The sequence below is a fragment of the Balearica regulorum genome, chromosome 1 (genome assembly GCF_011004875.1).
Source record: "Balearica regulorum gibbericeps isolate bBalReg1 chromosome 1, bBalReg1.pri, whole genome shotgun sequence".
Lineage (NCBI taxonomy): Eukaryota > Metazoa > Chordata > Aves > Gruiformes > Gruidae > Balearica > Balearica regulorum.
In genome coordinates, this window is record NC_046184.1 from 207,846,720 (window position 1) to 207,871,328 (window position 24,609).

The following is a 24,609-nucleotide window of genomic DNA, read 5'->3' on the forward strand; positions in this document are numbered from 1 at the left end:
TTGCCAACAGAGGAGCAACGTCGGAGTAAAAAACAGTTCTTAAACCAATCAGTTCATTCTGCCAAGTATCAAATGACAAATCTCTTTTTTTTCCCCCTCTCCTTCTGATTTCATAAGGCACAATGCCATTAATAAAAACTTTATTTAAGGTCACAAAGAAATCCAGTGAGGCAGTACGTCTCTTCATGTTGTGAACTGGACATTGAAATCTGAGTGCTTTTTCATTTGAAAAGAGCAAGGAACATGTAGGTTCTGAAAGCCATGAGATGGTTAAGGCAGTCCCTGGGATGGAAAGACTCCTAGATTAGAGATGTCGAACCAGTAAAATTTTCCTGGACATGTCCAAAATGGCTGAGTTTTTAAAAAAATACTTACACAATCCAAATGCCCAAACAGATGTGTAGGCAAGGTTCAAACTCCAGTTATGGGGTTCACACACTTATTGAATATAGCATATTAAGCAACTGGAACAAGGAACCTTCCTGCCATTAATACTGCTGGAGTTTGAGCTGAAATGGTTGAATGCGACTCAATTCGGTGTCAAAATTATTGGAGATCAAGCTGATGTAGCTGAAATATCATCCCTTAGCGGTGAGCTTTTGAAACATATTTTTAAAATGTTCTAGATCTATACATCTAGAAAAGAAAAAAAGGTATTTTAAAAGCCACTGTCCCAGGAAACAAGGCAGGAATTTCCAGCACAGTTACAAGGAGAAGAATTTCCCGGAAACCGTAAGGTAAAGCCTAGTGGAGGCAGGAGGCAAAAGCAATGCTGCGTTAAGACTCCCACATCTTTTATGTCCTATCCAGTTCAGTTTGCCTTGTTCAGTTACTCTAATTGAATGAGGACAGGCTTTAGAGAACAAACTTGGAACCAGACTTACTGGTGTATTCAGTCAAGAGTCCAAACCTATTTAACTGAAGATAAATGAAATAGATCCTCAAATATCACGCTGTTTTGTTGTCCTGCTACAAGAAGGGAGATGATAGAAGCACTGCTGTTTTCAAGGTTGCAGAGTTAAGAAGATAAATTATTTGACTTTGGGGCTTCCTAGAAAGCATGTTTAGTCAGCATCAGAAAAATGGGATTATTTTTTGGTGTCATATACATATCTCACTCAGACAATGTGAACAACTTTCTGGACCTGTAGAGATATGGGTCTGAAGAATTATGAAACTGTGACCACACCAGGCATTGCATTTTGATGCCATCCCTATGAAAGATTTATTGTTAGTTGGCAAAGTAGCTGGTCTAGAAATACTGTAGGTAGAAATCACAGCATGAATAAATAAAGCTGTTTCAGTGCTTCATTTTATGACTGAACAGTGACATCTATAGTTCAAAAATTTACAGTAATGTTTTATACATTTTTTATGGTCTCAATGAGTTTAAGCAAAATGAAGATGTTCAAATATAGAACATTTTATTCATAAACAAATCTGTTGCCATATATAATAGCAGAATAGATATGTTCTTCTATTTGTTATCTGATATTTTAAACCTAGATAACTTTAAAGCGACTTAAAAAAACAACTTTCTGTTCCTAAATTACTAGTTGCCAATCATTTGTAAGACCACGCCTTTGAATCACTTTCTTCTCACGTCTTGTGTGTTTCAGCTGATTAAACTCTGGGTTCTCACTCTGTAACATATTCTGTTACATTTATTCACTGCAGAAAACTTGAGAAATGTTGACTTGGTAAAAAGAAAATCTTTTTACCACCAAGTATAAAAGGAACATGCGTTTATTCATTATTATTATTATTGTTTATATTAAAGATGCACTAACTTCAATTGACATTTGATGCTAAGAGGAGATCAAACTGAATGCTCCAGATGGGTCACAGCTCTATTGAGCAATGTATGAACAACACCAAAATGAAACGTCTGCTTCTGAAAGCCTACATTTCTGACTGAATTTGATTTAATGATGGTGGAACACAGTCAGATATTAGAAGACTGAAGTATTCAGCAGAGATTCTAAGTCTAGGGATCAAAGTTAGAAATAAAAAAGGCAATAAACCAAGATGGTATTAAATTACAATCTTTATCACCGACGCTTCCTCCTGTTGGAAGCACTGCCATGCACCTGCCAACTCTGAGCCACTGGCAAAAGATGCAGAACTTTCCCGTGACACGCGCTCAGAGCTGCAGAGCATTCACTCGAGAGATCTCCAACGCAGCAAAGCATATGTCAAAATTCATGGAGTAGGGAAGCAAAGAGCTGATACAATGGCTCAGTACACAGCATAGATGGACATGGCCAGCAGACTTGCCAGACCTTTTATGCTTCTCCAAACCTCTCAACAGAGGCTGCAATTTTGCCCGCTACTGCACATTGCAGCCACGTGGCCATGGACAAAGTGCAATCATAAACCGTCAGGAGTGCATCTTGGGTCTAACAAACAATTTTTATGACACTTTTAATTTAATATTCCGGTAATGTATCATGCATTTCTTCCCACTCATTTAGCACAAGAATAATACGCAAACTTCCCACATCCGAGGACAAGAGACCTGAAGAAAAGGCTAAAAGTGCCCTGTCCTCTCAGCAGGGGATGAAAAAACCCTTTCAAGCTCCTGTTCACAATGAAGGCACTGCAAGTCTTGGAAATTCATCAACATTTAAGATCACACAGTCCATCCAAGTTCCCTCCAAGAGATATGAATATTTCATTTTACACACTGATACTGGAAAATGTTGATCTGCCTTCAAGGCAGCAAATTTTGTGATGTCACCACTGTATTTTTTCAGAGGGAACCAGTGGAAAAAGATAGAAAGCTCTGGTAAACACATCTGCAATGCTGCTGGGATTGTGGGACCACAGCACCCTCAGCATGTGCCACAACAGCCTGTACCAACAGCTGACCTCAGAGCAATGATGTAGCCCTCTTAGGCTGTATCTACGTTAGCAAGCCCTGCAGAGCAACGGCAGTGGGTCTGTGGAGCACACGGTTGGTGCTGAGGACCCAGCACCCTCAGTGCACACATTTCAGGGCTTTAGGATCACGTTAGCTGCACTCCTGCTGCATGTCTTTCAGCTCACCGTCCAGAGGGCAGCCTGGGTCCGCCCTCTGAGACCTCACCTCTCCACAGTGGGAACAGAAGCATGGTGAGAGAGGATGATAGGATGATTCACGTCAAAGCTCATTTGCGATCTAAAACTTTATATAGACATAGCCCTCTCCTGCTTACACATAGTCCTGGGTTTTCTGGTTGTTTTATAAAGCTTCTCTCATGCTCCCCTACTAATCTGAGTCCCCTCTATGTAGCTGAGTCTCACCTTCTCACTCTGACTCCAACAACTTCTCTTCCTGCCTTGTTGGCATGTCCCTGTTCAGAGGAAAAGGGATTTTTCAGCCCAGACCTTACTGAAGAGCAACATGCTCTTCATGTGAGGACACTGCACAGGCTTCCTGCCTGTACCTATGTTTGCCTGGCACCTAATAAGCAGAGACAGTGGCGAAAGGCAGGCACGGTGCCACCAGCAGATGGGATGCCATTATGCAGCGAACGTCTCCGTTGGTAGCATTGCCAGCCTGAGCATCTGAATGTCTGTCTATCCTCAGGTTTACTTGGCTTTATTAAAGAGGATGCTCCGAACTGCTGCCAATTCTTTTTTTGAACATGTGTATGCTCCTGTTTCTATCTATCACATGCAAGAGGAGCTGGCTTTTATCTGTTGCGTGCTTTGGCTGTTGCATTTGATCTCCCCATGTAGTTTCTTTCCCTGCTGTGCAGCTAGACCTGACAAACTCGATGTCCAGAAACAGGCCTGCCCTGGGCCCTGCTCACATAGCATTTCATGGCAAGTTAACTGATGAGAAGAACTGAAGGTGAAGAGGACCTCTGCCAGCATTTGTATTTTGGTATGTTTACAGACATACCAGGCCACCTTCACGAACGGTGTGTTCTTCAGCCAGACGTAGTCCTGCTACTTCAGATTTAACTTATCTGTCTTCAAACAGATGATTGCCTCTTGCCACTAGTTGGTATGAAAATCATAGAAACATAGAATCGTTCTGGTTGGAAAAGAGGATTGGCGTGTATGTGCTTTGAAACTAGGAATTTAAATCCACATATCTAAAAGAAAGCTATAAAAAAGATTAAAACCCCCTAAAGTTCTAAAAAGCTTTTAAAAATTAATTGATGTGCATTTTGTATGCTTACATTACATCATGCTGGTTTGTTTGTATGTATGAAAAAGCAAGATCAAGAACAAATGTATGACGAGGTCAGTTCATGACTGTAGTATTAATGCACCTTTTTTCCCTAATGTCATGCTTATGAATTATCTAATCCTCAAAACCACCTGCATGTTAACGTTGCCAACATGCTTTAAAACATGTATTAAAACCACCACCTAAGTGCCAGGTTGCATTTTTCCCTGTTTTGGATTTTAACTCTGTTCATAAAAAAAAAAAAAAGAAAAAAGAAAAGAAGAAAAAATGAGGAGAGGGGAAAACAATGACTTTCTGTCCTCACACTCTGCCCACAGTCCTTGACTCAGTAGATATTTCTGCTCAAATGCTTCATGTTCAAATAAAATTGCCTACTCATATAAGTCATTTACTTCAATCAAAGCCAGATGTATATAGGACTGATCAAATTAAAAGGAAGTAACTATACTTATAATTGCAGGCTTTACAAGCACGAGGTTTCTCTCTGTGGTTGAAAAGCTTGGCGCAGTGTTCGGATTTGATTACAGTAAAGCTTTCTATTGCTGTGATTGCTCATGTTATTCATGCAGATAAACATACATTTACTATTGGCAGACCTGGTAACGCCACTCTATTATTAAGGTTGTGTCACATTTCCCATTTTAAGACCTCATATTCAGCAGCTTATAGCTTAACCGCACTTTAAACACTTGGTTGAATTTTCTTAGGAAATTTCAGTCCAAAGAGCCAAGCTGTTTCTGAAAGTCATGCTGCTTGTTAGGTCTCAAAATGCTAACAACTTTCTTTAAAAATAGCTTTACTGACCTGTACTTATGGGTAGGGACTGAAAAGTCTGGAAGAATGTGGCCTATATTTCAGGGCTGTGGTTTCCAGTGGCTCCAAGAAAATTGTCCTAAAGCTGTATGTATCTCTTTCTGCCAGGAGTCTCCTGAGCTGGCAGACCTCGTGAGCACTCATCCCCCTTTCCCGGCCCTTTTTAAGCACGCGTGGGATCTCCGCGCGGGGTCCCTGGGCACGCAGTGCCCTCTCTCAGCTTCAACTGCCGACAGCGCTGGGCACGCACTGCTGCTGCGGGACTTGATTCGAACCCGTGGGAACACGGGTGCAAGCAGAGGTTCATGTCATGGTGGCTTTCTGCTGGCCCAGATACCAGATTTTGAAAGCAGAGAGGTTTTTTCCGTACTCTCAGCGATGTCTCAGAGCATCCGAGCTATCTATGCTTTTTCCTGCTGGCTAAGATTCCCATTTTACCCTCCTGCTCAATATGCAGAGAGGTCAGACAGAAAGAGCCAGCACGGGTCAACTAGCCCTGTGCCAAGTCTCCTTTGCCGTCGGTCCCGCGCTCCGTGCAGCCCCTGCACAGCAGCGTCCCTGAGCCAAACGCTGTGAATTTATCCATACGAACCCTCGCAGCAGCAGCACGGACGCACTCCTAGTGCGTACACAACATCGTTTAGCAATTCCCAAAGCAGGGCCGTCATATTACCCTATTCCCGTAACTGCAGGATGAAGTGGAAGGTAATCAGAAGCAGCTTTTTATTAATGGTGAACACTGCAGTAGGCATTTCTATTGAAACGAAGATCGCACAACAGGAATACTGTTATGGAGGTTTCTGTTTTAGATGATCAATTTATGCAAATTACATGTAAATTAGACATGGCCCCTTTGATTTCTGGCATGTAGCCAGCGATTCTTTCACGTTATAATGTCTTGTAACCTTTGTTTGACTGTTTTCTTTTAAAGTTAGCTATAAATCTGAGCTTTCTTTTTCTCTCTCTTAATTTCCTTGTAAAGCACAGTAGGGTTTTAGTAAGAAAAAGGATGTTAACAGTATATGAAATCTGCTCTGTAAAATTCAAATTAGAGGATTTATTTATTAAAACAAATCCTATCATTATGCCAAATACTCTCTCTTTAGGAAAAGGAGCATTAATCTCCAGGAACTTTAATAGGAGGATAATATCATAGAAAATGTTAGTCAAGAGATCCTGATGCTACTGAAAGCCCTGGGACTGGGAAAAGGACCTTTGCATGGTGTATTTTTGAATGCTTCCCCCCACCATAAAAGAAAAAAGCCATTTTCTTTCTTAAGATAAAAAATGAAGTTACTACTTTTTTTTTCTATTTGAAATGAAAGTCAGCTGCTAACATCTATGTCAGTGAATAGAATGGTTGATGATTCTTAAATGCACGCTGCAATTTGTGGCTCCACGACTAGCATGTGCAATGCTGTTGGGCTCTCCGCTCTATGGAATTTAATTACGTGGCCTTTCTGCATATGGAGGATGCCCACATCAGAATCACTTTGCCTGGTGGAAACAAAAATGCCCATGCCTTCTCCTCGTGGGCTGGGCTGCAGAACCACTGACATACAGTCAGGGCCCGTTGGGCTGGAGTTATGGCTTTATAACAATCCTTTATTTACATACACTGCTGAGGCAGTAAAAACAGCAAACAGATTTTTTAACGGCAGGCAGCCGAAACATCCCTGCAGGGCACGTGCCCCCTCACCGAGGCAAGAACGCAGTCAACTTAAATCAGTTCTGTGACTGCTTTCCAGCGGCGAATTATGTTGACATGAAAACTGTGTGTGCCACTCCAGTAATAGAATGGGTCCAATCTTCAACACTGCCTGTTTCTCCCCCACGCCATGTCTCCCCTCAGTTTGAATTGGCATGCACATGGCGCTGGGAAAAAAAGAATTACTGTAAAGCGTTTTGTTAGAAAGGTTTCAATTTACTCATCACGAGATTGCTGAGCAATACTGTAAATAGACTCAAGTAAAATCAATAGAAGGAGCTGTTCTCATGCTTCCTAGGATGCTAGCTTGGTGAATGGTTAACCCCATTTATTAAGTATGGACTCTGAATCAAAGCCATGTTATGTCCATGTACATATTACAGCCGTATTTCCTAGGGATTTAAATAATCTTTCTCAGTGGCTGCAGCATCCATCTGCCTCGGAATGATTTCCTTTAGCCCTTGCTGTGCAGCACTCCTTTTCTTTCCTTCCTTTGGTAAATAAAGACACTTAACAACATACACAAGCAGCACAATTTGTCCTTGTGCTGCACATCACATCCTGGCTCACCAGTGCTGCGCTTCATTCCTCCCACCTCCTTCCACCAACAGCGGCAGCCCTGATGCACCCTTTGCCCCGGCGCGGGCGCAGAGGTGGCTGAATCAAAGCCAAGGATCCAGAGGAGACGCTAGCTGAGATACCTTGCCATCAGGAAATTCACATTGTCAGGGCTTACTCTATAAGGGCAGGGTTATCCAAATGAAAACCTTCTGGCCGACAGTCAGTTTTGCTCAGATCTCACAAGATTTCAGCCTTGAAAAGTAAACTGTTCTATAGTTTAGGAAGTTCCCAAAGTTTAGAAAAATCTGCTTGGGGGAGGGTGATCAGAAAGGAAATAAGAGAACAAGGCTTAAAACAATGAAAACCAGAAATAACAATTACGGGTTCAAGGGAACAGCATGGACACGTTAAAGCAGAAAGCCCTGGACAGTGGTTAAATGCTCCATAAAAAAAGTTTAATGGGAACTGCCCTAAGGAACCACGACCAAACCCACTGACAATAAGTGGATGGAAATCTCTGCAGAAGACCTCTCTGCTGAGCATCCTCATTTTCAGAAGAAGTTTTAGTCTGCCGGAAAAGGTGAGCAGTGCTGCCTGCTAATACAATATGGGGAACTGGATGGGAAACTTGTACACTACAGAGAAAGAACAGCCCCAGAGGAAAGGTCCTACATGTAAGCCGTTTACTTTTTTCCTGCTAAGATGCCGACTGTTTGTATGGTCTGGTAACTTGTGCACCACATTACTGGGTAGTAAGTCACAGGCACCGAATCACACAAGCCACCATATGACCGCTGGATAGGAAACTCCAACATGAGCACGGTTTAAATCAATACCCTATAAACTTTGGACAATATTACTTAGACCTTGAAGCACTCAGGCCTCTGAGGAAGCTGTAAAATACAGTTCTAGGGGGGGGTTTATAATGGGGCGGACTCGCTATTTTCCATGCAGACATGTAATCAAATTACTCACTCACAAAAGGACCAAGGTGTTTGCGGACAGCTCAGTAATTATTTGTGACAGCTTCAGAAACAGAGAAAGGCAACAGTGCCGTTGCATCTGTGATGGACGTTTGAAATCACCATCTTTGTGTACAGCCTTCGATGCTGTAAATGGATCCTGAAAAATCCAGCTGAGCATTACAGTAATTGTAATTCTATTGGTTTCTATAGAAATAGGATTATCCTAACAGCCAATAAATCAATTTCCTCCTGGAACACTAATGCAATGAGAAGGGGCACCATTTCACCTTTATTTATAGAGCAAACAGCTTTTACACAATTTGCAATACCTATCAGAGTTTTATAGAGTTCATGAGACTTTTCAAGCATGTTGCTGCATAAAACCATCTCTGGCAATAAATTGTAGAGGAAAATGGAAGGGGAGGGCGGGGGGAACCCATAAAGTAATGCAAAATATTTACCACCAGATGGCACGCTGGTACAGGTCCCGCCGTTCTGGCAGGGATGCCTCTCGCAGGCATCGGGGTAGAGAACACAGCCAAGCTTTAATTCGGTCAGGCCAACCACTTCTGCAAAGCTGCTGCGCTTGTTCTGGAGCGGCAGTTCGTTGTTATTTAGGACGACTGAATCCAGGCAGCCCTGAAAGCCACTCAAGACCTGCGTCGTTCTCTTGTCGGTCAGGCTGCGGACGTTATCCACTTGGACCTGGGCGCCAAAGTAGACAGAGCTATCTGTGCTGAGAGTCTGGAAATAGAGGGGGGCTTTGCGGCGCTCCACATAGCTGTCGTCCAGGGACAAGCTCGTGAAATTGCGATTCAGCTCCAGGAAGACTGAATGCCAGCTTCCATCATTGACGGCCCTGCCAGAAATTCCCAGGATTCCTGGGCCACTTCCACAGTCCAACTGGAACCACAGTTTGCCATCGACAATCTGCGGGAGGAAAACAGAAATGAAAGTGCTTCAAGCACTCATCCATCTCGTAATACGCTCTCATGGAGAATCTGGAAACACAGGGAACTTCTAGACATTCCCTACACAGTGTTAGAGCTGCTCTCCTACATGACACTAAAATAGCAAAAAGCTGTGCCTTTGTCATCAGCAAAAAAACATAAGGTGATAAGTATCAGCCCACTTAGAATTTACCCAAAGCCTGTTACTGCAGGCAAAATGAAAATATAGAAAAAATAGAGAAATACATACGCAGAACACCGGAGAGGACAAGGATAACGGTATGTCTCACTGAACAGACCATGGACTGGAAGACCCATGTTCTGCTCTTGGCTCTGCTGCCGAGCAGTCATGTCTCTCTGAGCAAGTCCCACCCGTGTGCTGTAATTCTGCTCCTGGTGGTTGCTGCTACCAAAAGGACAGTCAGGGCAAGGGGTCACCTCTGAGTGTTTGGGAGAGACTTGTGGCAAAGTCAATGGCCACTGCTTTCAGCTGGGGATGTTAGGTGCTCTGCTCATGCATACATCCTGTACCTCTGTAATCTTTTGGAGCATCTCAGCGAGGTGTGGATTTGTCCCTCAGTGTCATAAGTTCAGTTTCTCTAAGTACAACAGTAAGATTCTGGTTGACCAAAAGTCAGTTGTTTTCCAAGGATGCTATACTACCTGTCCTATGTAGACCTCATAGATAACATGGGATGGCTCCTACTTTTCTTCCTTTCCTGATATTTATGCTGGGTTCATGGGTTTAGAGGGATTGTTAGGATTTCTCACCCTCCCTCCTGACTCTCACCCATCTGAATTCCTCATAAAGGGAAAATCTGTCCCAGGCTGCTGGGACAGGCAAAGCTCAGAGTGAGGGAACAGGCATGAAGTGCTGCTTTCCTGATTAGCAGTTTACCCAAAGATTTTAGGTTTCTTTAACAGATGGCAGATAAGTTTAAAATGGCTGACAAGGCTGGAAATAATTTCTTATGACACATTAGTTGGACTCAAGCTCTCTGAAAGCTCTTGCAATTATTTTACCTTTATGTCATGCTCTAGGAAGTATTTATTTCTGCAAAACCCCTCTCAAGACAGTTCTGTCCCATTATTTATCCCCCTGAATAGTTCAGGCGCTGTGTCCTTTTTCATCCTTCCCTGCAGCACACATTGTACTCTCAGTAGTTTATCCGTAACACAACCCTCCTGCTCTCCCCCAGCAGAGCAGAGTTGCCATAGCTGTCAATGCAAGAACCCCCCCGAGCTTTGGTAGCCTGCTAAACTGGCATGGCTAATGCAGATGTGAGGATGCTGCATTGCGTCCATATGTCTTTGGCCATTTTTGGCCGTTTCTGGCATGACTGGTCATTAACAACTGTTTTAACTAGAGACAGCCCTTGGCATGTGTCTGAACTGGTGCTCAAAGTCTTCTGTGCCAGGCTTTCTTATGTGGCTTAAAGGTAACCGGGACACTGTTAAGCTACAGGAGCAGACTGTGCTGCCGTGTCATTATCAGCATTTTACTGTCCTTGGAGGTTCACAAAACTACCTGGAGAAAAATAAGGGGTAAAATCTCGAGTTCCAATAATCTTTGGATTTTCTTCTCCTTTCCAGACCTCAGGCTCTTGACCAGCTGAATTTGAATGGGGCTGTAACCTCAAGCAAGTCACACTGGCCAGTCGGGGTGTAAACCACACCACTCCACCGGTCTGCAATCGCTTGGATGGGGTGGACACAGAGATGCTAAGCACATGACAAGCTACCTACTTACTCTGCATGGCATGAGGGGTGTAGAGGGATACACGTGTAGAAGGAGCCAGCAGAGCAAAAATTAGCCCCTGCTCTGGGCAGCTGGCTATTTTGAAGTCCCTACCTGTAGGATGTAATGAAACGGAGACAAAGTGAGATCTATGATTGTAATACAACATGCTTGAGGGATGGATGTTGCTTGGTACTCCTACAGCTCAATCAAAAAAGGCTAATGGATGTATAGAAAAACATATCTGGGTCATTTTTCATTAAAAAAACTTTTCTTACAGGACTCAAAACTCAGCTGTAAACTATTTCTGTAGATTGAAATTGGGCCTATTAAAGTATCTGCTCAGGAGGAATCTCAGTAAACAAGATGCCCTGATAAACTGAGCTGGTTTCTCTCCAGAGATGGAGAAATAGTTTCTTTTCTCCCTGTGCGACAAAATAGTCCACAAACCTTGAAGGCACTGCTCAGAAATTGTGGTCTGGCTCAACAGGAATACAAATCAAACAGAAAAATACATGCCAACATATTACACTTTGAAAAACAGCCATCATCGGATAAGCGGTTAACTTGCTTCTTATTCAAAAGACTTTTTCCTATGGAAACTGTTCTACTGATTGTGTGTAATATACATATACCTCCCCTAAGACTACTTATACCCTGAAGGACCTACTGCCTGCATGTCTATTACCCTTACTCACAGAACATGCTTTTCCAATTATTTTTATAAATACAACACCACATATGAGCACCTGGGATAAATATTACACCATTTGTATACAGGAAATGCTGATCTAAAAGATTTGCCATTAAAATATGTTTTATTCATCTTTCTCATCCATTTTTATTTCATTTTACCAGCAGATGATCTGACATTCACAGTAAATATATATTGTCTGAAAGGCTACATTTCCTTCCTTTTGTTAAAAAAGCACTAGTAACCCCCACCTTAGGCTAAAGTGAAAGATGGAAAGGATGGTTCAATGCTTACAGTACTAGACTAGATATGCATGGGAATCCACACTCTGCAACACTCTTCCTCTGGGATCTCCAGCAAGTCATTAGTTTGAGGTCTTCATCAGTAAAAGAGGGATAACGTCATTTCCCTACCTCACACCGCTGCTTTATGTATACGTACATTAAAGACTGTGACATGCCCAGATACCCCTAGCAAGGAGACCAACCCCTAGCAAGGAGACCATAAAAATACTTTCATCAATCAGATGGTCACAGGTCTTGCTGTAGCAGGGCAAGGAGGAAATATATTGTCCCCTGTTGGCCCTGTGCCCAGAGGAGGAGGAGGAAGATCAGGAACAGCCCGCGAGGAGTGAGGGCTGCAAAGGGCTCCTGTTCTGTCTACTTAGCAGCTAGGCTGGCTGGGCAGGGAGGAGAAGGGTCCTCAACTCAACAGGGCAAAATGATGTCTCCACTCCTAAGCGTGGAGAATTCAACCACGGATCTTTGATTCAGCAATTAATCCCTGGTGTTCCTGTGATTCCCCGTAACTGCCTGTCATATCAGGGACACTGTTCAATCCTCAGTGGGGTTACAGCATTGGTGAACAAGGGAAGAGCGACAGATGTCATCTACCTGGACTTGTGCGAGGCATTTGACACTGTCCCACACAACATCCTTGTCTCTAAATTGAAAAGACATGGATTCAATGGATGGACCACTCGGTGGATAAGGAATTGGCTGGATGGTCGACACTCAAAGAGTTGTGGTCAACGGCTCAATATCCAAGTGGAGAACGGTGACGAGTGGCGTTCCTCAGGGGTCAGTGCTGGGACTGGCACTGTTCAACATCTTTGTCGGCGACACGGACAGTGGAATCGAGTGCACCCTCAGCAAGTTTGCCGACGACCCCAAGCTGTGTGGTGTGGTCGACACGCTGGAGGGAAGGGATGCCATCCAGGGGGACCTTGACAGGCTGGAGAGGTGGGCCCGTGTGAACTGCATGAAGTTCAACAAGGCCAAGTGCAAGGTCCTGCACGTGAGTCGGCGCAATCCCAAGCACGACTATAGGCTGGGCGAGGAATGGATTGAAAGCAGCCCCGAGGAGAAGGACTTGGGGGTATGGATTGATGAGAAGCTCAACATGAGCCGGCAGTGTGCGCTTGCAGCCCACAAAGCCAACCGCGTCCTGGGCTGCATCAAAAGAGGCGTGACCAGCAGGTCGAGGGAGGTGATCCTGCCCCTCTACTCCGCTCTTGTGAGACCCCACCTGGACTACTGCATCCAGCTCTGGGGGCCCCAGTACAGGAGAGACATGGAGCTGTTGGAGAGAGTCCAGAGGAGGCCACAAAGATGATCAGAGGGCTGGAGCACCTCTCCTATGAGGACAGGCTGAGAGAGTTGGGGTTGTTCAGCCTGGACAAGAGAAGGCTCCAGGGAGATCTAATTGCAGCTTACCAGTTTCTGAAGGGGCCTACAGGAAAGCTGGTGAGGGACTGTTTATGAGGGAGTGTAGTGACAGGACAAGGGGGAATGGGTTCAAGCTGAAGGAGGGTCGATTTAGATTAGATGTTAGAAAGAAATTCTTGACTGTGAGGGTGGTGAGGCACTGGAACAGGTTGCCCAGAGAGGTTGTGGATGCCCCATCCCTGGAAGTGTTCAAGGCCAGGTTGGATGAGGCTTTGGGCAACGTGGTCTAGTGGAGGGTGTGCCTGCCCATGGCAGAGGGGTTGGAACTAGATGATCTTTAAGGTCCCTTCCAACCCAAACCATTCTATGATTCTATGATTCTAAGGGGGCCTGGACCTTGGTACCAAGAAAAGCTGAACTTCAAGTTAACTTCCTACTAAATGAGGTACGTTCAAGTGAATAGTACGGAAATCCAATGAATGGCCAATGTCTCATCCAGGCTCAGCAGTTATCTAGACAATAACCTCAGTGGAACCTCAACTGGTCTGGTTGAGGGTTGGCAGCATCAGACTCAGTTCAGGACTGAATGTGTGGCACTGCTTTTTTTTCCATCTATGCCATCTAACACAGCAGAGAGCTTGAGTTACTCCATCTCTCAGCAGAGAGATGCAAACTCTGCAACCCCTCGCTAGTGCCGCCTATGACGCCAGCAGAGACTCTCTGCACCAAGAAGAAAGCAGAGAGACAGTGCTTCATCCTAGCTGGGCAGACAATTCCCACTAAGCTTCCACCTCTCAGAGATTTCTGGGCTTAGTTACAGTATCTCTCATTATATCTATTAGGACAGTGAGGTTAATGCGTACTTAGGCATGTATGCTCTTACAGAGAGAAAACTCCTCACCTGTAGAGAAGTACAAAGAACAGAGAAGGCTCCAAAAGCTGATGCAATCTGTTGCATTTCAACAGTTTCATTCACTGAGCAAAATAGAGCCAAACACATATTGTAAATTATATTAGAATATTAGCCTGGCTAAGATGTTTGGCTAACATCCATATTTGTGTATCAACATAGGTAATAAAATGATCAAATGGTTCTTCTGAGACCACCTTAGGCTCACACAGTCCATCTGCAGCCACACACCATGGATACAGCATGCTGCCTACTAATCTATCTGGGGAAATATTTCGTTAGCTGAATTACATTTCAGGTTCGTTTGTATAAAACTGTGTATTTAATTAAAATATTACTCGTTTCAACTCCAGCCATAGCTGGGATCATATCCAACCTTCAGTCTTATCCAGCATAAGCCATGCAGCAGTAATGCATTAAAATGTGTAATATACACTTAACTACACCATGCAAAGTTTTACATTAACTGCCTGGATGGAAGAAAATATGCTTGCCTTTTACCATTTAACAGCTATATTTCTGGCATGATAGGAAGGTCTTTCTTTACCTATTATTTACATTTCACAAAACAACCTGAATATCCATTATGTTCCCTGAAAAAAAGAAATAAATTACAGAATCGTCTTCTGCAATGGGTTTGCAATGCTTTAAATTGTTAAATCTTACTTTTCCCAGATAGATGCTACATAGGAAAAAGGAAATGGTGATACTGTTTTTGGCACGCATAATCTTTTCAAAGGGGAAAAAAAAAAAAAGGCCATCGACCTGCATCTCATTTTGCTCCAATTGTCTTAAAAGCAAGAGCATGCAACAAAAGAATGGCCAGCCTCTCAAAATCGATGGATGAGTTGCTTTATTTGAAACAGCTGAATAAATAACACCCTTATTATATCGTATCAACACAGTGTAGCTGGTAGGGTTTCAGCAAAGTAGTAGACAAGCAGTTTGCTCTATGGAATTGATTATTCATCCAAGAAGGACACCATGTAATGATTACGAAATATTTCCATCCCTGGAGTTATCACGAATGTATGAGCTCCCAAAATTAAGATGGTCATTTAAACACTGAAAACCATATTGCAGCATTAATTTTTAAATAGACTGCAATGGGGGAGACTTGCTTCAAAAAAATCAATGCCACTATACGTCCCAACAGCGGTGGTGTTTTCTGTCCATTCTCCCATGGCCTCCTACTATGTGGTTGGTCTAAATTTCTTTCACCTCCGCCTTTGGGGCTCAGTGCTAGTGCTCTGGTGCTAATCCGGCACATACTTAAGTACATGCTTAAAATTAAGGTATGTGAGTAGTTCCAATTGCCTTCAAATACAGGAAGTTAAGCAAGTGATTAAGTGCTTTGCTGGAGTGATGCCAGAGTGCTCAAAAGAGCACAGGATCCCATCCTTTATCCTCTGTTTGGAAAGCTTCTCCTCATGTTTAATTTAATTGAAAGCAATGCCTAAATGATAACAACTTCACATTTATAGACCTCTAATTAATCTACCTAATGGACTCATTTCTGAGCGCTTCCCTATCTCACAACATACACACCTGGTTAAAAAAGAAAACAAACTAAAAAGGCCTTACCTCTGGTTTACAAATGAAAAAAACATATGCTTAGAAAGTCTAAGGGTAACTTACTTAAAGACACCTCAGTTAGGGATCCCCAAAGTACAGTTCATGAGTCAGCTGCCATCCCTGAAGAGACCTGCTATGGCTACATCTCTTGAGCATAATGCCATTTATCTGCCATAGAGTGCTTTTGTGAAATCTTAGTCTGATGTTCCTCTGCTAAACAACTTTCACAAACAAAACTTGAGGTATTCCCAACCTTGTAAGTGATGCCATTTCTTAAAAACGACCCATGCTGAGTATAATGCTTTAGTTTTCTTTAAGACCTATGCTTATAGAAGCCAAGGGCCAGACCTGGGAAAAAGGACATATCCACTGCAACAGCAAATCCTGCCCTATCTAAAAGCCAAGCATGAGGCTCCGGGAGGGGAATTCCCTGTGTCCATCCCTGCCCGATGCATGGGAGAAGGTGGAGCCCTTGCATCCATAGCACTGCATACAAGACCCTGGACCTCTCCCATCAGACATGTGAGGCAGCAGCTGTGCCCGAAGCTCCCTACCAAGTGCCACATGAGATGGGTTCAGGGCTGGAAATCCTTTCTTAGAGCTAGGAAGCAAAAAAGAGCATGACCTGGAGGTTGGCCTCGGAGACTGGAGCAGAGTAGCCACAGCTCTTGTTCCTGCTCCTTCAAGTATTATTTTTTCTCCCAGTATCTTTTAAAGCAAAATAGTCAGGTGATTGTGCAAAGTGGTGACTGAAAACATGTAATTCCTACCCTAGAACTAAAATCCCAACCCAGGCCACTGCAGTGAGGGGATCTCTTACTTATTTTTTGTAATCAAATGAATTTTTCTCTTTTGGTGGTAAAATTTCTCAGCTTCAATTGGAGATTCCCACCCAGTTGCCTACGACCTGACCTGCTGGACTCCTTAATGATAGTTTTATACACTAAGCTCTAACAAAATAAATTATCCTGTCGTCATTCTAGCTCCACTAGAATGTATCATCTCCTATTGTTTTCAAGTGGCACCTTTCACCAGGGCCATTTGTTTTTTTTCAAGCATTTTTCAAAACTACAAAATTGCAAACATTCCCTACTGATATATGCTAAGAGCCAACCATGAAGAAGATTTCAAAGGTCTTCAAGCCTGCAGGTTTGTTTTGGATGTTTTGAACAAAAAGTACACTGAAAAGTTGAAACTGTGCATTTCTGTGTGTCTCAAAGCAGAGATTAAATTGTCTTGTACAAATCTGAACAACACTGAGAGTCCCCAGTGCATGACAGACAGTACTCCTGCTCATTAAATATTTCAGTCTAACAGCTATAAAATTATTTGTTGCCCATTACTAACTCATCTAGCCATTTTAACATTACCTAAACATTCAGCCAAAAGAACTCCAAAGATTGCAAATACAGACACAAAAGGCTCTGTGCCATTTCTCCCACTGCTGAATTACAGGACATGGCTGAGTTACAAAAGTCAATGTCTTCATTTTGGACCTTAGAGGCTCCAGCAGAAATACTATACATGTGGGTTCTTGGATGAGCTCAGCACTCTCTTTCCATCCAGCAGATATTTGCCATTCCACAGAAACCCAGCAAAGAACAAAAATGCATGGAGAGCTTACCAATTAAATATTGATTGGATATCAATCTCCAGCTATCCCATGCCTCTCTCAACAAATGATCTTAATTCACGGAGTGCAGAAATCTTCACATTTAGTATAAGACATGTTCTAAGCAGTCGGTTTCTGGAATTAACTTGACATCAGTGAGGGCATATCCTCTAACCACTGGCATGGGCACAGGGGAAGAACAGCTATTTCAGCATGCATTGTTTTGACTATATGGTCATATAAATGGCCAAATCTTACATCTCGTGCAGATTGGCTCCTGCATGCAGACACGCATAATGTTCTTATAATGAACAGCACCCAGTGGAGCATTTTCCAAGTAAAGTACCACTAACAAGCTGCTTTTTTGATTGTTGTTGTTGTTGCCATTGTCGAAATTGTTGTTTTTCCCTGTTAGCATGAAACAGATCAGACTTCATCTTCTCAATCTACAGCTGAAATGAGAACAGCCTTCCCCAAATCAAGAGCCAACAGAAAACATATAGTCAAGAAAAACAACTGTGGAAAAGATAAGTTATTTTAATTACCTTCAGAATTATACAGGGATTCGCTCTGGTGTACATTATAATCCCATTGCTTTGCAGGGTTCGCAGACGGAGAGCCAACTTGAATTCCTCTTTCTTGCTATTTTCAGAAACTCGGTATTTAATGTAGCTATTCCCAGCAAAACTAAGGGAAGTATGGCCTGAAATAACCATTTTGAAAAGACACATGTTCTTTTAGCAACATATGAAATAATTCCTCAACTGTCAAGTTAATTAATGAATTTATAGAGCTAATGAGAATATCTAGGAAGAAATAAATACAACCCTTCTTTGATGGGAAAAAAAAAGCTGGCACCTACTACAAAAACATATTGTATTTTTTTAAAAAAATATTTTTCAGGGGGTGGAAGAAAGCTGTATTTCTCCATACTTATAAAAAAGAGAGGTTTCTCCAAGTATTCAGCATTTTTAAGGTTATACACCCCTGGAGGCACTTATGTTGCCTCACTGACAACAGAGGGAGTCAAAGATGACCATGCCTGTACATCAGGCAGTTGAGTTATGGGTATAAAGTCAGGTGTGGGCAGATGCCAGCCAAACCCTTGCAATGAGTTCCCTGCAACCACTGCCGAGGACCACAGTGACACAGCTCAGCATCTGCTGTGTTTCCATCACGGAAAGAAACAGCACATGTCCTCTGTCATGCAGCCCTGGATTCACTGAGGTCAACGGAAAGTTCCACTGCACGGGCTTTCCACCAGGCTCTTTCTATCCCAGGGAACAACACAGCTGCAGAGAACTAACAAATGTCCTCAAACTTTCTTCTTGGGTTAGCATAGTGTTTTCATTAATAAAGACTGGAATTTTGGTAATCTAAATCGTAAGCAGAAGAGTTAATTATAGAGCTTTGCCCATGGCAGAAAAACATCTGGCATAACAGCCTCTAGGAAAAGTCCTGTTTTCTCAGCAGCCTGTTTTACTGGTCTGGGATTCAACCAAGCCAGTGGGAATTTCTCAATGGAAACTTGATCATGGTCTTCATACAGACCCATGGCTATAAAGACAAGTATTTTACAGGGTTTATAAACACACATGCTGAACGCCCATGCTGAGGAGGGTTAAGCAGTACATCTTCTGTTGACTTCAGTGGCACCTCTACCTACATAACGATAATGGCAGCACTTTGTTGTTCAAGTATATCCCCCTTTACTGCTGTGACATGCACCTGAGCATTCGCCAAGCTTTCCTGGTGGGCACTGGCAGATGAACGGTCTCCGGTTAGCTTCATACCCCACACACTGCATGTCCCCTGGACACGGCTTCTCCAGACAGGGATCATTAGACCCTGGGCAGAGTCCTCCTGCAATAAGTTAAAATACTGTCAGTGGTACACAGTGTAAAGCATGATCTGCAACAATGCAAGAGTAATGAAAGACAATTATTGATCTCACACTTCAGTACGAGCAAAGAATGGCTTAATAATAATAACAAAAATAACCCCCAATCTTCATGGAAGAGATGTCCTTTGAACAAGTACATAGCAAAAATGTTATGGTTCTTCTTCAGAGACTGCCCTAAACCTCATGGCAACGTATTATAAAACCCAACTATTATGAACAGTAACTGGTTTATAATTGGTGTTGTGACTCTCAGGCCATTCATTTTCTCAAAAAGCCTCCTGTGCAGGGGATTTAGAGATATGAGAAAACTAATGACTTGAAGCTACACACCCTTTTGCCCCTGTGAAAAGCAAATTTAAGGAAGTAGAGTTCCCTAGGAGACAAAATAAGAAAAAGCAATGCCTGGGGTACAGTGACAGCTTTTCAGTCTCATACTGCACAGGACACTCTGCCAGCCTGACGTACAGCAAGGCAAACTTGCCCTGTCCCCATGTTCCTCCTGACATTTCTGAGATCTCACATCCTATTGTGCACCTTGCCCAGGCTCCCAAAATCTATCCTCTTTTCTTCTGGTTGTGACTACACAAGTCCTGTTGCATCCGGAACTGCATATGTACAGGAAAAAAACCAAAACAAAACAGGAAAGTGGATTACTTGCTCTGAATGCTAAGAACTCAAAGTGAAGAAATTTTGAAAATCAGGAATAAGTTCCTTGTGTTTCTTGTCATTACCTAATTGAAGAAAGAAGAAACTTAATATTCTAAATAGCCACTTTCAATTTGTATTTATAAATTGGGCAAATCATCCATGTCCTTTTGTATTTGGGGAAGAGCATAATTTGATAAAATTATTTTGAATGCTAGTGTCGATTCTTTCCTAAAAAACCTTTTGTTAGTATGGAATCTAATCTTGCCCAAGAACGAGTGAATTCAAAACTACTACTAACTTCACAAAGGAAGCAACCCGAAGGGACAGATGAATACTGAGTTTTAAATTTGCTTAAAATACTTGTGCGACACAATTACATTAAGGTTCCTCAAAACCTCCTAAATTCTTAACATCTATCAGGCTGAGCGTGCCAAGGGCTTACTTTAAAGCCTGTCAATGTCAAAGGAACTTCTTGCATTCCATGGGTTTGACTCACACTTCTATATAACTTCTAAAAGTGTCTAAATAAATCTGTTTTGATTTCCCTAATCTTAAAAGATTTGCAAACACTGCCTATAGTAATGCAAAACACAATACAACTATTGCTGCTTAATATAGGAATTCTCAGGAATATACGACTTCCACAACAGTTAGCCTTTTCTTGGTTGCAATAAGGAACTTGGTAGATGCAGGGTCAGCTTCTACCTTTGGACATCTGCATGTGGCTGCTATGAAAGTAGCCTTTAAGTGCAGGGAAAAAGGCATTCCTGCCCTTATTCTGTAGATTTGCAGCCAGAGCTTGAAGGGAGGGGGAGCCAGCAGCTGGGAATGGACAGGCGTCTCTTGTTTTGCTTATCAAATTCATTTACTTAATACACGCAGGTGATGATTTTAACAATAAAAAGTCAGCACCTTCCTACCTTCACTTTCGGAATATTGGCAATTCTTGTTTATTGCAGGACCCTTATCATATTCAAAACCTACTTTATTTTTTTGAGCATATGTATTTTATTTACAATTTATAAAGGAAGGAATCAACCTGTCATAGAGTATATCTCCAAAAGTAATGAAAGAAAGAAGCTTATTGCTGTCACACTTTAGTACCAGCCAAGAAGGGCTCATAGTAAGCATAGCTGAAATTACCTGGCACTGTAAGTATTTTCTGGAAAAAAGAAAAATTACTACTCTAGGTTTCAAAGTGGACATGGGCTGACTACAAATATGGCAATGACTGTAAATGTCTTGCTTGATGTACAGCACAGTCAATTTAATCTTTAACATCCTCCCCTCCTTTGTCAAACATTTGTTTGAGAGGTCTATGCAGTAAACGATTTACAGTACTGCCTGTAGCACTGTTAGAAAATGATGCACGGCAATCTTTATTAATCACTTGAGTAGGCAACAGGAATAACAGCTGCAATATACAGTCACATTTTAAGTCTTATACAATCAAGAAACAAATGTCATTTAATAGGGTTGGCATCAGAGAACTATATTGTATTTAAAGGTAAAATCTGCAGAATTTAACAGAGAACCTGACGTTTTCTGTACCTCTTTTTTTTTAAAGAAAAAAAGAAAACTCATTCTTTGGAATTGAATGGCTAGTAACAATTATTTCTGAAATTATAACAGGTGGTTCAATATTCTACAGGCTGCCTTGTATTTTCTAGTTGCTTCTTCTGGCTATTTTACTTCATTCTTATACGACAAATACACAGCATTCTGCTGTACACAGAGTATATCTCTCCTCTGAACACACTTAAACCTTTTGTGAGGCTGTAATTCAAGCGAGCCTCTGCGTAGCTGACAGACAAGTCATTTGGACAAAAGCCCCACAGCTTGTCAGCGTGCAGCAGAAAGGGGCCCTGAGATTTCCAAACGTGGCTCCGCAAATTTTCACATCCCCAACCTATGACTGTATCTTTGACATGAAGCAATAAAGCAATAACTTAGTTACCATCTCTGCCAGGTTTTTTTTTTTTTTTAGCTGATTCAAATTCTGATTTGTACTTCAGAGTCATCCTTCCACAGTCAAAGAAATATATGGAAAGGATATAACGTATTTAGTGCAACTGTGGCGATACACGAAAGAACTGATTATCTTGGCAGGCCAAGAATAGTTCTTCTAGTAAACTACAAGCAAATCAACTTTTTATTCATCCTGCTGCAGCAGAATTTCATAGCTGTCACAAAAGTTTTAAAATATTCAGACTTGGGAGAAGAAATGCTTTATGCCTGTCTGTATGGTTATAAGTACATAAGCTACAAATCTGCATTATTGCATTGCCCTAGCTAACATGCATTTTCAGGCTGATTTCACAACTATGTGGAGCAAAATTGTGAAATCATTCAAGGTTACGTTGTCCACATCAAAGATTTCCAGCCTGAGTTTAAATAAAATTATTCTAATGTTGCATTTCCACTCCAAAGAGCAGTCTATTTACCATCCAATAAGAGATTCAAGAAATATAGATTTGAATTGATCTTTTTTTTTTTTTTTTTTTCTGTAGGCGAGTCCAGACAATGCACAGCATTCCCTTGAAACTCACGTTAGTATTAATAAAGCTGTTCTCTACAAGGTATCACAGAGACACATGAGCTAGCATCAACCGGTGCATGGCAGGAAAAGGTGGAATAGACCCACTTGATTTTGACAGATCGTCTTCAGTTTATTCTCTAACAGAAGGTAAAAGTATTACAATCTCCCTACTAGTATACTGAGGAAGAAAACACTCTTCCATTGCAAAATGAGACATTTATTTAATTCCTGTCCCTCCAACAAAGTATCACTGCTAGGAATATAAATATATTTTGAAAATTGAGTGCTTCAATTTTAAATTGAGCCTTGTGATATTTGGTGTTTTGCTCTAAGCCCATTCTCCTGAATCTGTATGAATATTAAAAAAAGAGTTTGTTTCTCTCGCTTGCAGGAGAAAGCTTGAAAGGTGACGCCTGAGGGCCAGAGTCCCAGAAAGCCTGTAAAGCAAACTCCAAACTGTTACTTGTAAACAATCTAATAATTAGTTTATTGCGGAGGGAAGACTGTCAGATCATAAGCTGCAATTCGTTTTTACTTTTGGAGCATGGTGACCAGGTATTTTAAGCAAAGATTACCATATGCATATCAGCGCGGATACCACAAACTTGTTTCTGCACAACTCGGCCGTGGGTTGCAGTTAGCACAAGTGCCCCGGAAAACTATGGGCCACGCCGTGCGTCCTGGTGAATCGGATTCTCTTCCAGTTTTAGAAGATCTAAGACATTTGACCTCTTCCATCCATTCCTCGATCACAGCTTCCCTTAAGACACACATAGCAATTCCCACTTGCCCTGATTCTACAGTCATGCCCCCACTTTGTGCTTCAGCTCTCCCACATTTTAGATGAGACTCTGCATTCTCAGCACAAAATCTATCACATTTATCTGCAGTTCTTTCTTCCCAAGCACAGGCAGGGCACCTTCTTCCTCAATCTCCCCGGCTACCTCGCCAGGAGAACGCAAGGCTCGTTGGTAGGTGTGTGCTTCCTGAAATGGGAACAGCGGTGCTGTACCCATAGGAATTGGGTTCCCGATGCCCAATCCTGCAAAACACACGGGACTGGTTAAGAGGCACTGTGTGCTCTGTGGAGCTGAGGACACAAACCACCTCTGAAGATTAGGTCCTGCATTAATAGCAGCTCATCACAGTCTATGATTTCCCTTTGTCAGAACATTCACAAAATGCTAGAAGTGGCTCCATAAAGTCTGAATTGCCTGGTTTCATGAGAAAGTGGTCCAAGACTGCTGTTCACTTGATTAAATAATGTGGATGTGAGTGTCTGCACTTTTGCTGAACACTTCTGGGTCTATTAGAAAAATTCTTTCAAACTATTAAGCCAGAACCATATTAAACACTTGAAATGGAATTCATCTCATCTAACTTTAGGGCATGATTCATCTGACTGATTTTAGACATCTAGGGAGAGATGTATCACATCATTAAAAATACCTCATTCTTTCCACTATCTGCAAATGGGGTCTGGAGTGACCAGCTCAGATGCAGATATATACCAACATTTGTCAAGATGATTTCAATCCAGCCCTCTCCCATAAACATATTAATGTAATCTCACTTTTGTAAGATTATAATGCAGAACAAGTCTATAGCAAAGTAGTCCCAAGAAAACCTGCTTCTTCCCTGCATCTTTCTCTCAACACAGAAGAATTACTTCATGAAAAAATAAAAATACGGAATAGCTTTTTGCTTCTGAAAAATGAGAATGTCACCAGAACTATTTCACATGAATGTATTTATTCCGGTCCTCCTATCTTTATTTCCAACAAGCACTGACAGATGTTTGCATACCTCCCGTCATGCGATGGGAGACAATTGCATAGCCCCTACAGCCACACTGAAACAAACCACAGCTTGTTACAATATTTTCCATACAAACATCAGCAGATGAGCCAGTAATCTAAGGAGACAGTCTGTTATTGGAAAACTCCTTAGTTCAATTTTATTGATTTTAAAGGCTTAGATTGATGCACCTGAACTTTCGAACTTACCCTTCCAGAACTGAGCTGCTGAAGCTCCAAAGTTCACCCACTGCCTGCTTTACAGTCTCCCTGCATTTTCGTGTTAGATAACTCCGTTTGCTCACAAAGGTAATCTAGGTAAGTTATGCACAGCTGGCATGCATAAA

General features: G+C 42.1%; 1 protein-coding gene across 1 annotated transcript in view; it reads right to left on the minus strand.

Annotated features, from left to right (window-relative positions):
• The window catches only part of FAT3 (FAT atypical cadherin 3), a 353,905-nt gene that overhangs the window by 18,413 nt on the left and 310,883 nt on the right, over nucleotides 1–24,609 (minus strand). Inside the window, 3 exon segments of the mRNA XM_075742391.1 lie at nucleotides 8,692–9,160; nucleotides 17,922–18,079; nucleotides 19,105–19,239. Of these exon segments, the coding sequence (XP_075598506.1) occupies nucleotides 8,692–9,160; nucleotides 17,922–18,079; nucleotides 19,105–19,239 (762 nt within the window).